Consider the following 15,220-nt stretch of genomic DNA (forward strand, 5'->3'; position numbering starts at 1 on the left):
ATGCTAATTGCCACATGCCGACTGTGGTCTCCATTATTAGCAGACTCCAGGTTTTCTCCATATGAAGGGCACAAGGTGGCCTGTTCACAAACAGTTTGCTCCATATGGGGACTGTTACCATGCACATGTGCTTTGGTGTACCTCCTTTATAACTTCATTAATCTTTAGTGCCATTAATCCCCTTGCCACATTACTATTGATGTGCGTCTTCATTTCCAGTGTCTGCTGCGGTGGAGGACTGACGACAGCTCTGGTGTCAAATCAGGTGACCACATGGACGTAGGTGTGTGCATGTGTGTGATGTTTTGTTGACTGTCCTTCCCGTTTCTAAGCCTGAAGTGACTCTGCTCAGTTTACAGTCACAGAGGGAGACGACCTGGCTGCTGGATTGGATGAGGACACAGAGTGCCAGAGGGGAAACTCCTGTGTAGAAAACTTTCTGATAATCAGCGTCTAAGGCCGCTCCATCAGAGGGCACTAAGACCCGCTATATATACGCACTTCCTGCAGCCTAAGCTCCAAATCTGTTACGGCTCTAGAGGATGGACTTGCTATAAATACACAGCTTGACCACAATTATCCTCATCTATATTCTCCTCTCTCTAATTCAGGAATTCTAAATCCAGATTCTAAATGTGTATGTGTATATGTGTGTGTTACATGCACACATTAGTAGTTCATGTTAATTCCCTCTGTCCCTATTGGATCCCATCAGCAGCAACACACATTATCTTAATCTCACCAGTGTAAATGACCACACATAAGCCCCCTCCCCACCTTAAGCAATTCAATGCACTTCCATCCATAATGGCTGATGTTGGCTTTCTTTAAAGTGCTTAGTCTAATCTTGGCTCTGTTTAGCTGCAAACAACAAGCCTGAGACAACACAGTGAATGGGATGCTCTCCTGGCTACAGCTACAGCATCACATATCCCCCAGACATCACATATCCCCCAGACATATGTGATGTCTGCAGTGCTAAACTCCAATGTGCTGAGAAGTCATCGTGTTATAGTTAAATCATAAGATTTATTAGATGCATCTTCTGTCTATAATCAAACAATATTGTGACCTAATGTCTCATTGTGAAAACTCAAACAAAATCAGAAGCATCTGTTGTTTCGCTCAGATTTGATCCATTTTATGGGACTTATTTTCCCTTGCAATACCTCAACTATTTAGTTGGTCTTGAAGCAATTTGCTTTATTGACATGTCAGTCCAATTTGATTTACCTCATTCTTAGCAAACTCAATTCGGAGGTCAGCAAAGCAGATCTAGCCAGAGAAAAAGTCAACCAACCATCGGATACAAAGTTTGAAACATGCCCCAATGTTATTCTTCACAATAAGTGAGTGACAGAGGTCCAAATCAGATGATAAAGTCATTTTGAGATGGCGAATTGTATCAAAGAACCTGACTAATGGTGTTAAAATGTCTTATTTTTATGTGTTATTTATACTTGAACTTGAAACTAGGGTCATGACCAAAACCGTATCAATAAATCAGTGTTGTGACACACTAATGGGTTTGACTGAGCAGTAATCCATGGATATAACCAAGAGGTGTAAAGGTGTGACCAGCCAAATGGGTCAGTGTTGTAACTCTACTTGGAGCATAATAGTAGCTAAACTTGTCCAGGTCAATAGCTTGTAAAGGTATGTGGCCAGGGTCAGTCTTACGACATTAACACGTATTATAGACTTGGTTGAGTGCTAAAAGTGCCTTGGCTGGCATGACTAATGCAATGTCTGGGTGAAACAGAGCCAGAGAGATAAAGCTATTGGGGTCTGTGGGTTTAATGAATTGCTTCCAGCGGGTCATTGATATAACTGGAATAAAATGCCAGGGTCACAGACAGTATTCTTAATTTGGATGACCGAATGTTTGTTTACAATGAATGCAGCCTCAGGGGTGTCCTTCTGTGATGGTCATCACATCTTTTACTAAATATTTTCATTAGTTCTGGTTTATCTGCAATTGTAAAAAAAAAAAAATCTCTCTGATAGCTCAACATGTATTCACATCCCTTTGGTAGATGGAAACCACATAGGACATGCCACTGGGAAGGAGATTGTAGTGTACTTGGCCTCATGATAAAGTCTTTTACAGAGTGGCACTTCAGGAGTTCATGACCACAGGTGAGGGTAGAAACACAGATAGACTGATAAATCAGCTTCAGACTCAGCTCCCTCTTCACCACAACATTCCAAAAAAAGATCGCTCCTGCTGCATCAATCCGGACAAATCTCATTTACCTCTACCGTCACGCCACTGCAGAGCCTTTCCACTGCTTCAGCCACCTCCACCACAGAGAGAGGCAACTCAGGGCACACTGCAGGTGTGTTGGGGCACAGACTGTATATTGCTTGAGACTTGCAGCTTGTTGTTGTCTCTCACTCCCCTAATTTCCTCTCATCTCTATACTGTTCACCATCTAATAAAAGGCATAAAATGCCCCAAATTATTAGAAAAAAAAAGTATGCACGTCTTCCAAGTCTGCCTCCCACACAGCCAGGCTTAGGCTAGAGTTCCTTAAAGTTTCCTTTCCACCACTCGACAATATCCCTAGTCAAGGTCAGCAGTTGTTCTCTCCTGCTGAGAGGAGCCTGAGAAAAGCACTGCCTGGCCTTCCTGAATTATCTGGAAAAGGAGAAATTTCATCCCCTTTCCAACAGTACGTCAGGCTCAATCCTTTCCAAAAAGAGGACAGTACACATCCTGAGAGCAAGTAGCCAGTCCGTCCATCAAAGCCCCTATTTTTGCCCATTAACCATGTGGCAAAGGACTATATACATGTGTGGGCCAACCACACACAGGCTGGGAGACCAGGTCTGACAGATTACTAAAAGCTCACCCATCAGATCTGTTTTCATGGGGGAACAAGCCTGTTGCTTACTCATAAAGGTCTTTGAAACACTCGTAGCCCGACCCTTCACCAGTCTGTGATTTTGAATGAATATATTTCTTCTCTGAAAGTGAATTTGTCCTCTTCCTTAATTCCATTCCTCCATTCAAACTGCAGTGGATTTATACGTGCACTTTGACAATCACGTTTTTGCCATTCATCTGGGGTATATGTGCTATTTAAATACTAGCATGTGGTAAATGTTGATTACTATGCAGTCCTGTTAGGCCCACAGATCGTTAACATAATCATGAGTTCATCTGCTATATTTGCTGCTTCCCACAGAGGGATTTCTACACCTTTTCCAAAGTCAAATTCAAGCACTTTTAACGCATTTTCAAGCTTCTCCAGCACATGAAAGCTGTGGTAAATTACATATTTTATACAGTATGTACACTTTATTAGGTAAACTTGTACTATTTTTGTGTGAAAGGCAAGAGCTAATAGGCTCTCTCCGACTTATGCCATTTCTTAATCTAAAAAGCCAACTATTCAGTCAGATGGTGATTTATAATGAAAGTGCAGTAAACAGTTTCAAGCACTTTATTCAAAATCTAAGCACTTTTTCAAAATTTGAAAATATCTGATTAGAATTCAAGTAATTTCAAGGATTTATAGCACCTATATGAATGCTAAGGATATGTGCAAGGTCAGGAAAAGCAGCAACACTATGAATTATACACACTACCACATACAGATACACAACAAACTGAACATATTCAAAAAGATCCTCCGTCATCATACCTGAGAGCCCTGCTCAGCTTATCGTAGTTCATTTGGGGTTTGCACTTCCTGGCCCCCCAAAGCCGGGCCACTTCATCAGGGTCCTTGATGACAAACTCGCCGTAGTCCCCCTGCCAGGCGATGACATCATGATACTCTTCTTTCCTGAGCAGCTCCAGGATGAAGTGCCACAACTGGATCTGTCTGGACCCGGGGCTCGACTCGGGCTTGTAAGCCCATTCTGGGAAGGCGATCCCTGTAAAAGAGAGATAAAGAGAGAGCGGGAGGGTTAGTGTGCGTCACAACAAACAGCAAGAAATAATGTGGAGAGCACATGTTGTAAATTCAACAGAATTTTTTGCTGCCAGACATTTCTGGTTTTTGACTATTGAAAGCTGCTTCAAAGTAAGGCAAAAGAAAAGGCTAGGGTATCATTGCAATTAGGAGTCAGCAGTTGTAGCCGTTTTCAGGTGAGTGTGGAGGATTATAGGTGTCTAGAAGACTATACATCACATACACAATACAGTCGAACACAGTGACCTCACTCCCTTTGCATATAGCCGTCTTTCAGTTCTTTCCAGCATTTTTCCTTTCACCCTCTAGTCCATCTTTGAACATTTTGTTGTAGGTAATTCTCAAGCAATTTCTCTTTTATTAGATGGTTTGACACAGTGGAGAGCGAGTGGAAGGGCAGGAAAATGAAAGACCCCAAACAATGGCATGAGAATCACAGGTAACACTGCATCCTAGTATGCACCTATAACTTTAATTTCCTTTATCTGACAAGCCCATCTTAGAGTATCTGTGGATTACTGGTTAAATGTGTACATTACAGTCATCCTATATTAAAAGGCATCTTTTTCTTCCCTTCTCAGTACTGAAGTAAGAATAAAACAGAGTTTTTCTACCCTAAAAAGCAGTTTTTCCCAAAACAGCTTCCAGGATGCATACATTTAAAGCACTATTTCAGCATGTATGGGAAACAGAAGTTTTCAAAATGGTTGTAAAAGCCAGCCCAGTGAGGGGTCGGGGGCTGAGCGCCAGTTAAATAATGAAATAACTTGTTTATTTTGACAAATGAAATAATGAATTGTATCACTGTAGCAGGCAGCTTGTCAGTGTCTGAGGGTTAACAGGTAGATGGGCTGCCATTAAATAACCATTTGTTGACTACAAGAACAAATATATGCAAATGAGATTCAGGTGTATTAAAATACAGCATAGGTGACCGCAAAGAGCAGAAGGACACTGAACGGAAGTGTAACTGGCATGCACGTGGCAGAGTAACTGGCTTTGTCTGTCGGCTAGTCACAGGCGGGGGCTGCAGCAAACTAAAGAAGGCAACTTTCTGTCTAACTTTTTCTGCATTACACATTTAAATGTTGCCGCTGGCATCAACCTGTACTTGTGGTGATGTTGTCAGATAATGTTGCAATCATGAAATAATGATTTGGCCAGCAGCTGTGATGCCTGTCTCACTTCTTAATACATGTTGGCTGTGATGCAGGTTTGTTCTAATGAAAAGAGGCTGAAAAAGTGGATTTGGTCCTTTTTATGTTGTCCATTTATTTTCATTAGAACAGAGGTCTCTTCTGAAAAAACCTAGACATGCAAGTGGAGATGCAAATAAAAATTCAGACAACTTAATATGGAGGTAGACTAAGGGCTTTGAATCAACCACATATCTCTACTGTCATTACCACAGTAGCTCTTCACAGGAAACGCACACACACACTGAAACTACAATACTAAAAGTTGCAGTGTAAGTGGGCTTCATGGAACAGTTAGGCACATGAAAAACCTTTCCACCTCTCCTCCACCTCTTTCCTCTCATGCAGTCATTCTTTCCTATGACCGGAGGAAAACAACATGGCCAGTCATCTCTCCTGTCTATCCCTCCATCTCTCTCCACCCGCTGCTTGAAGGAAACGCACAGTAAGAGACACAGAACGAGACTGTGGGCGTGGGTATATGACTGTTTGTAAGAGCATGTGTGTGCCCAAATGTACAAGTAAAAATGAGTTTATGTGCCAGTGCTCGTGTTTGAAAATGTTTGTGCAAGTCTCCCACTAACATTCTGTTGCCTGGGTGGTCAAGAAAATCTGACACGACCGAGCAAAACAGACTATTATGGTGTAATATTCAGCCAGATATAGCCTGGACTGGACGAGTAAGGAGGTGGAGTTAACAAAGAAATAGCATCCACCCTGATAAAGTGCTGTTGTGCAGGACATTTAATGCCTGCTGATGTTATTTTAAAAGGTTTTGTGCAAATAATATTGAGCCTCACATTACATATAACCAGAAAATTGTTGTTACCTGGACGATGTAATGAAATGCAATACAATAGTGGATAACTGTTCTTTTCCTTAAATTTATGGAGAAACTCCCTAATGCAATGCAGTCTAATAAAGCAACATAACTAACACCGTCTGTCACTAAAAGTTAATTAAAAGTTGTAAGTTTAAGAAAAACAGTATTTATTACAGGGCTATTGTTTTACAAGGTACTGGGGGTTTTGTATTTTGTCTACTCTCATGGTTTATTTTATTATTACTTCCTTCTTTGGGAGGACATGGAAAGACATATAAGCCTAGAATAAAGCCAGTGTTTGCAATGTGTTTAACTGCACCGCATGCAAATGGCAACAGAGGAAATGAGACCGGCTGGGCTGGAGATTGGAAAACAAACAGGCCCAAATCAACAGATTATGGATGTGCAGGCTTGTCAATGGATTTGCTGGATGACAGCCTGAGGCAGAGATAGATAGCCCTGATAATCTCTGCTGCACTCGCCTGTTCTGACCATTTAGTCACTGTTGCATAACACTAAATAATGTTGATAGCACATCTGCCAGACATTTATGAAACAGTGCATACTACTGCAGCCTTTCATCAACGTGTGTTAAGAACTTTACTGTTTTTTTTAATGCAAGGGACCAACCAGAAGCATACACATTATGGTTTCCAGATTTTCATTAAAAATAGGTAGAAAGGAAATTTTTGTAGGCTACTAGCTATTCCACCACATTTTCTTGGTGGTTTTCCTCCAATCACAATGATGTGTTTGCAAGGCATGGTCAATGAATCACTCAGTTGTCCCACCCACTCAGGAGTCTTTTCATGATTCAAAATAAAGATTTTGGAATATTAGTCAAACAATGTGCCTACACATTTTCCATCTTCAAATTCCAGACAGGATTTTATCAGCATTAACTATTATTCAGAAAGCAGGAGGCCAATGAGGCAGTCAACAAACAGGCTGTGCAAACAGCTTCGCCACTTTATTCAAACTACAGATTATTGTTCTTTATAACAAACATCACAATGTGTGAAGTGTGAAATGACCATGGGTGTAAAAACTGCATAAACTGTGCCGTCTGTGTCTGTAATTTCTCAGACTTTCCAGACCTGCATAAGTAGGAAGCAGTTAGCATGCAAATGAAACAACAGTCACTCGCTGTCATTTTAATTCCTTTTTTCTCACCCTCCTCCTCCTCTTCTTTCACTTTCAAACATTCAAACAAACACTTGTTGCACGATCAAACCCTGAGTGAGCTCCAATCACACAGGAACACACCGGGGGCAATCATAAACATACTGGTCCCGGCCGAGCCTCTAACAATAACACATAATCACCCACACACACGCTCCTACTGCAGAGGACAACACATTTTTTCCACACATAGCAAACTGATGATGACGGTGTCAAGACGAGTCGAGATGCGACTGGTCACATCGCCAATCTGGCTAAGATTAATAAATGAGTCGTGCTGACCATATATTAAAGGAACACTTCACCCAGAAATTGACCAATTTGTATATCAATCACTCACAACGTGAATTGCCTTGAATTTGTGAAGAAAACTTTGATGCCTCCACCATGAATGAGAATCCAAAAACAGAAAAATCCTTGATAAACTGAAGTACAATGGAGCAGTGTTTAATAACAGCAGTGCGGTATATTCCAAGTCTAATTTCTCTAATTGTATTTTCAGCACTTCCTAAACACATGGATTATACAGCACAAGTTCTCTGAGACTTGGTAGCCAGATGTTTTGAAAAAGATTTGCTGTTTTTAAAAAGGCCAGACTCTTTGACTTTAGTTCATTAAGAATTTCTCAGGGTTTTTTTTACTTTTTGTTCCCTATGGAGGCATGTGAAAAGTGTTTTTTCCTCACAAATTATTATTTAAGGTAACATCAGGTGTGGAATTAATATAAAATGATAATTTTGGAGGTGAAGTATTGCTTTAATCACTGACCAGGTGTTGCATGTAAAGCACGAGTAGCAGGAGTTGCTTAAAAAAAGTATGCAAAGTTCATCATACAGAGAATTATTTATAGAAAACATTGTCACAGCTTTGAATAGTTTTTGCAAATGTGAGTTAGGGACTTTGTGTGCATGTCTGTCAAGATGCATCTCTAATGATCATTTTGACTTTGGCCTGGGCCACAGAGGTCACTACACACACATGCCACACACACACATCATATTTCAGGTCCATGATTGAAAAAGATCTTTTGTAAATGCTGGTTGTGTGTGTGTATAAAAGCAATACCTCAAATGACGCACGATTCACTGTCATCAGCAAAAGCTTAAATAAAAGCGACCATGTTGCACTGTGTGTGTGTGTGTGTGTGTGTGTGTGATGGTACGGATTAGGTTTAGAGGAATGCTGAGAGCAAGAACAGGTGCCTTTGTCCTTCTATCCACCCAGAGGAGTCCAACCCAGGCTGAGCTGTCCTGACTCACACTGGATCAGCTATCACACAACACACACACACACACACACACACACACACACACACACACACACACACACACACACAAAAACACACACACACACACACACACCTCATCAGCTTTGTACACCCAATAGGAGAATTTCAATTTTTGGAATCTGTGTGTGTGTGTGTGTGTGTGTGTGTGTGTGTGTGTGTGTGTGTGTGTGTGTGTGTGTGTGTGTGTGTGTGTGTGTGTACGATCTGTGTGTGTACGATCTGTGTGTATGTACGATCTGTGTGAAGTTGGGATGAAGAAGAGGGAGAGAGGAGCAGCAGGGAAGAGGCTGCAGAGCGACCTAACCCCCTCCACCACACTTAACCTCTGTGACCTCGACTCTCCCTCTCTTTGGCTCCTTTCCTCCCTCACCCCCCTCCCTCCCCGGGGAGACACCAGATAGCCATTACAGCATGCATGCAGAAGCCTCACACTCTCACACACACATAGACAGACTAGGCATCAATAATGTAGAGACTGGTGTGGAGGGTTGACGATAGGGCTGCGCCTAATCTCTGGCCTGGGACACTAGAGAGTGCAAGTGCGTCAAGAAGAGTGTGCGTGTGTGTGTGTGTGTGTGTGTGTGTGTGTGTGTCTGTGGGTTGGGACAAGTGAGGGGCAGGTGGTAGAAAGTGATGCAAAAGGAGGAGGGAGACAAGGGGGGTCGGGGTGAAAGAGAAGAAGGCAAGACGAGATGGGGTGAGCACTAGGAACAAGTGGAGAACAGAGAAAAGAAAGTAGGAGGAAAAAGAGACGGGGGAGGGAGAGCAGGGAAACAAAAGTGGGAAGAGAGAGAAAGAGAGACAATGGCAAGAGTGGGAGAGGGGAGAGGGGGTGGATGGAGGGAAGGAAGGAGGGGGGGTTAAGGGAGCGATGAGATCATAGCTCGTCTGGTAGTCTGTTGTCATCCAGATCAGATTGCTTATCCCCCCACCTCCTCCTGCTCCTTCCCCTCCTCCTTCCCAGTCCCCTCCTCCTCCTCCTCCTCCTCCTCCTCCTCCTCCTCTCTCGGAGTGCGGATGCCTCTTTTCCTCTGTGTGATCTTGGTGGCAGGCCCCTAGCAGACTTCTAACACTGCTGCTATTCCAACTATGTGCACTGCTCACCAGTCCAACAATGACCTCGACTCTATCAAACACAGCAAGAGCGAAGATGAGTGTGTGTGTGTGTGTGTGTGTGTGTGTGTGTGTGTGTGTGTGTGTGTGGGGGGGGGGGGGGGGGGGGGGGGGGGGGGTGAGGAGATGAAAGAAAAAGAATAAGAAAAGAGCGAAAATGACAAAAGACTTGAGAAGATGAAGAGACAGGGTGCTGTGTTAATGTGAGGTAAAAGGCAACTGCTTGGTCAACTTAAATAGATAATGTTGCCCTGAGATTGTCTGTGTATGCCTGCTGCATTTTTGGCAAAGTTAGACATGAGTTCATATGCTATTTCTTTAAATAATTTGATGTGTTGTTGTTGAGTGTGTCTTCCACTTTGTCTTGTGTTCTCTCTCATGACAACCCTGCTTGTGAAAATAATAAACACAACTTGAAACATTTAAAAGCTGAAATAACTAGTTCATTGAGCAATAAGCAATTAATTACAAGCAAAAGGGACAACTTTCTCCAACTTTTACATATGTGACAGTTAATGGTATCCTGTTTCTTTTCTGACCCGGTAGTCATCACTTGGGGGCTGACATGTCTATGGAACTATGGAGCAATGCAGACATTTTCTGCTGTTCAACAACAACAGTTGGTTGCTGTTATGCTCCAAAAAAAGAAGCAACACAGTAGAAAAAGGCAAGCAAACATTACCATAAACAATGCAAGCTTTGCAAATGTTTTCTGAGGAAAGGAAATGTATACAGTCAATGCATTTTGGTGAGAAACAGCGTTTGTTAAAGGTACCCTGTGGAGTTTTCTTAAAACTCCACAGGGTACCTTTAACTGAACAGCAATGGGTTTTGGACTTTTGGATGAATAAAACAATTTGACATTTTAGTGATAAAAAAATGCTTCATTAATAAATTGAGAAAAATAACAGAATTAATCTGTGGTGAAAATAAATGTTAGTTTCAGTTCGAAAATATTTGGCAACTACATCACCCCAAAGACACGACTGACTGGATCACTGACCTGAGACAGAGGTGCCAAGGAGGGCGAGAGCTGATGGGAAGGAGGACGAGACAGACGGGCATTCAGACAAAGTAGTAGAGTGAGAAAAGAGATGAGGAGGAGAGACCAGAGCTGTGAGTCCTACTCAGCAGCAAATCAACTAACAGGCTTGTGCCAAACTAACAGTGGAGTTGCAGACTCAGGATTTTTATACAGGGCCAGGGCCTCTGAACAGCCATTAGCGGCAGTTGGCTAGCAGCGTACTACTTTAACCCAACTCAGCTTTAGCGTGGATGTGGGAAACGACCAGTGCAAGTGTGTGTGGGTGAGGGGGGTGAGGTCACCGTCGGCTCTGAGAGTCTGTAAAAGCACTAAAAACTGAGAGACAGTCCGTATTTGCCTATAGCCGTATACACAGCCTTGTCTTTGTCACAGCTGCTTGTATAAGTGAAACTGCCTGAAGCATCGAGCTTGGGGAACAGAGAAGACAGAAACACAAGACCAGGAGGTGGAGGGGAGGGATGGAGGGATAATAAAAGACTTGGAGGGTGAGACAGAGAAAGTAAGAGTGAAAGGAGGTAGAAAAAGAAGAGGGTGGGCTCCGCAGGAGGAGAAGGAGGAGGAGGGTAATCAGAGCCCATACGCCTGAATCCCAAAGTGTCTGGACTCTTCCCACCAAGTCCATTAAAAATTCATTAGGCCAATAGTCGAGGAAGACGAGAGAGTGAGACAGACAGAGAAAGACAGGGACACAGGAGAGTGACAGAGAAAGCAAACAGTTGGGAAACATTGATGGGAAAGGAAATTAATGTGGAAGGAAACTTTTTAACTCAAAATGTGTTTAATAAAAATGATACTTAACTTTTGCAACATATATTGAAAATGATTTTTGTACTCATTGGGTATTTGAGATTATTATTATGAGCTGCAATATAAAAATTACACATCAGCTAATGTTTAACCCTTGTTGTATAGGTGAAAGTGCTAACTGATTTTCATTTTGTATTAACCTGCTGATCCACTTAATCTTCTGAACCCCACAACCTGCTGCCACCACTTCTGTCAGTAAAAAGTAATCAAATCCAAGCTTAAAATAGTGGTATTTATTGAGTGCAATGTAAACTGTTCATCAATATTATCCCTAAACTAAAGATGGAATCTTCAAATTGCTGGTTTTGTCCAACCAACTCCAAAGGAGTCAATCAAAGCAAACTTTGAAAACCAGCAATTTTTTACATTTACATCGGACAGACAGGAAGTTAAAAAAAACATGAAACTTTTGTTGCTAAAAATTTCAATCGACCATCAAAATATTACAATTCTGTTGCTTTACTGATTGTTTCAGCTCTAACTACAGGGATCAGCTTTTAGTTTCAGTTTACGCGGTAAAGTAGTTGACTAAAAACTGGATTCTCCTTAATTAAAATGTTAGTGTCTGCATGCTTCTTTGCAACACATGTCTATTCAACAAGACAGTGCCACCAGTGGAAATGTCTAGTCAAGATGCAAATAAGAATAATAAGTGTTGACTGTTGGGCTTAGTTTCCATTTGAATTCCATGCTAGTTTACTTGAAATCACACAGAAGTTTATTTAGATAATGAAAAATAAGTTGGCAAGTTATTCAATTAATTACAAGCTTGTGATCATGAATGTATTGTAACATGCAGAGTAGATTTTACTGGTTTGGAAACAATCTTTAAAAGAAATGCGAGTTGTGAATAATTCAGATGGAGACTTGTTTCCCTTGGAGGAATCATTCTTGTTCCTTGTTGGAGCCAAGAGCGTCCGTGCCCCCTGCCTCACCTGAGTGCCGGGGGGGTTAAACACACATCACACAGAAAAACATGTAAGCCTAGCAGGCTGCTCAACTATTCTTAGAGGTCACCCTCAGTGTACATTTTCTATAGGCTCTTGCTCACTGCCATACAGCTGCAGAAGAGAGAAAGAGCAAGAGGGAAGAGTGCTTTGTGGCCTTGGAGGGGCCAAAAATAGCGCCACACACACACTTACACACACTAGGGTTATTGTTCAACAGTGAGAGAACACACAACACGGATGGGGAGAGGAGAGGAGGGAAAGTACAGAAGTGCTGAAGGAGGAAGAGGAGGAGGTGATGAGGGAACAAGTGGGACAGGGAATGAGAAGGACATGACGTCAGATCTCGTCTCTCACGCTCTCTCTGTATAGCTCGTCTTCCAGTGAACAGACAAGACGTCTTTTCCAGGAAATTGTAAGGGAGGAGCAAGACAGGGAAAAAAAAAAAAAAAAGGCACCAGCGTCCATAGGGATCCTCTCTTCCAGAACAAGCTCCTCTCCTGCAGCCCTTTACATCTAGCTCACATGCTCAACTGCTAGCCTGTAAACTTGTTAAGTCACAACCATAGACTGTATATAAATAATGGACGTAGTCACCGTGACGTCACCCATTGGTTTGTGGACTGCCCGTTGGAAGCCTCGAGTTCAGCGTTATACTCGTCGCCATCTTGTTTCCGATACGTGGAGCAGACCATAATTGGACTGTGGCGGAGCGCGAGGGATCTGACGACACTGACTACACGCCTCTCTACACCAGCAACCCGACTGAGAGAAGCCGCTGCTAATTCATGTTAGCATTAACTGGAGCATTAACTGGGATGTTAGTTTTGGCTAGCAAAAAACAAAAACAAAATGCATCTTTCTTACCTCATAAAACTCAGCAGCGACTCCTTAGAGTCTGAACAAGACATTTTTACTGAACAAAACGTTCAAATAAACTGTCATTGTCAAGTGAAAATACAGTGTGAAAGGGTCAAAGTTATGAGACCAAATCGGTAAACATCCTCTTTTCTATCTATATAACGTTATATATAACTTTATTGACACATTTCCATGGATACGCATTGCTCCGCTTCTCTACTGAAGACGGCTCGCCTTGTCAGTGACCTGTCAATCAAAGCTAGAAACGCCCCAAATCATACGATTCTTTATCTTCTATTTTCTTCTAAATGGGGCCATTATTAGAACTATTGACATCAAATTGTCTTGGAGAAGATTTTTTTACTAGCGATTGAGACCATAATGTTGTCCCTGAAAATTTTTTCTGAGGTAATAAATCAAGTGAGAAGTTTTCAAATTTAGCACTGAAATTAATGGGCAGAATTCTTTTGCAGCCAAACGTAGCACCCCCTACTGGAATTTTCGGTGAATTGCAGGCTTTATGCACTTCCTGGTGGCCTCCATGCTCAGGCACGGAGATTGCCGCCTGGTCACAACATGGTTCAGATGTCCATTAGTTGAAGAAAAAGGCCTGGAGAAGTATTTCAGGGTTATCTTTGAAAGCAGAAACTGTAAGCCCACATGTGGCTCATCATATGACCTATTGTAAAGTAAATTATCATCTCCAATGCTAACCTTCTGGGGTTGTATCAGGGACATGGTTGCATTGACATATTTGGACAAAAACACAACCATCGGTGGCTTTTAGATGCTGCGGTGAGACAGAAACCTCGGGTGAAGTGGTAAGAAGAAAGTTGGGAGGGCTGCGGTGCCTGTTAACAACAGGTGGTGTTACCCCACACACTACGGTTTAATAAAAGCATCTGTAACCAAGATGTAAAACTGTTAACCCTGAGTCTCCATCCATATTATCTGCCATTAGAGTTTACATGCTCCAGTGTAAACCAACCCAGCGGTCCTGCTTGTATTTACCCGCTACAAAAAAAAGGAGGTGTGAAGTGAACTGCGGCTGAACTGAACTGTGCATTCAGAGAATCGCTACACCTCTAACCAGTGATGCAAATGCAAGTAGAGAAACAAGGACTTCAAGGTTGGCGCATTAAAACAACGTTGACATGACCAGAAGGAATTTAAAGCAAATTTTTAGTAGCAGTAAAAGAAATCTGAGTCTTTGCCTGCATGAATGAATAAAGACACTAAATGTTGCATCAACATTGCCAAATGTAATCTAAAATAGACTGAAATGTGCAGAAAAAACAGGTTCTATTAGGACTGAGGACACAAAGACAGCAAGTTCAACTGATTAACTACAATGTAAACCCAATTCAGTGGCCTGGTTGGTGAGAGCTTGATTTTAGCCTGTGGTGTAGTATGTAACCACATGAGACAACTAAACACAATATACAACCCATGTTACTAGCAACATATACACACACAACAGGTGGTTCTCCACCTGGGAGCTCTAAGAAAAGACACACACACACACACACACACACACACACACACACACACACACACACACACACACACACACACACACACACACACACACACACACACACACACACACACACACACACACACACACACACACACACACACACACACACACACACACACACACACACACACACACACACACACACACACACACACACACACACACACACACACACACACACACACACACACACACACACACACACACCTTTTTCACACGGGAACTGGAGGACTAAAAGAGCAAAAGTCACAAATGCACATAGGACGAACACCATGTGAGCAAAAACACTGAGCACTGTCCATGCACAAACACACAGGAAGCCCAGAGGCACTGCACCTGATGCACTTTCAGGTGGGCTGGACAACTGGACTCTTCTCTTTGTAATCACACTCATAAACAAGCCTGGTGGGAGAGCATTTGTGTGTGTTCCCCAGAGTGTGCTACGAACAGCAGAATAATATTGTGTCAGTGAGAGAACAGTCCTGTTGCTCTCAG

At 42.3% G+C, this 15,220-nt stretch overlaps 1 protein-coding gene across 1 annotated transcript in view; it reads right to left on the reverse strand.

The window, feature by feature from the left end:
- The window catches only part of erfl3 (Ets2 repressor factor like 3), a 50,883-nt gene that overhangs the window by 12,531 nt on the left and 23,132 nt on the right, over positions 1-15,220 (reverse strand). Inside the window, exon 2 of the mRNA XM_059339481.1 lies at positions 3,651-3,885. Within this exon, the coding sequence (XP_059195464.1) occupies positions 3,651-3,885 (235 nt within the window). The remainder of the gene's footprint in view (positions 1-3,650; positions 3,886-15,220) is intronic.

This window comes from Centropristis striata, chromosome 8 (genome assembly GCF_030273125.1).
Source record: "Centropristis striata isolate RG_2023a ecotype Rhode Island chromosome 8, C.striata_1.0, whole genome shotgun sequence".
NCBI lineage: Eukaryota > Metazoa > Chordata > Actinopteri > Perciformes > Serranidae > Centropristis > Centropristis striata.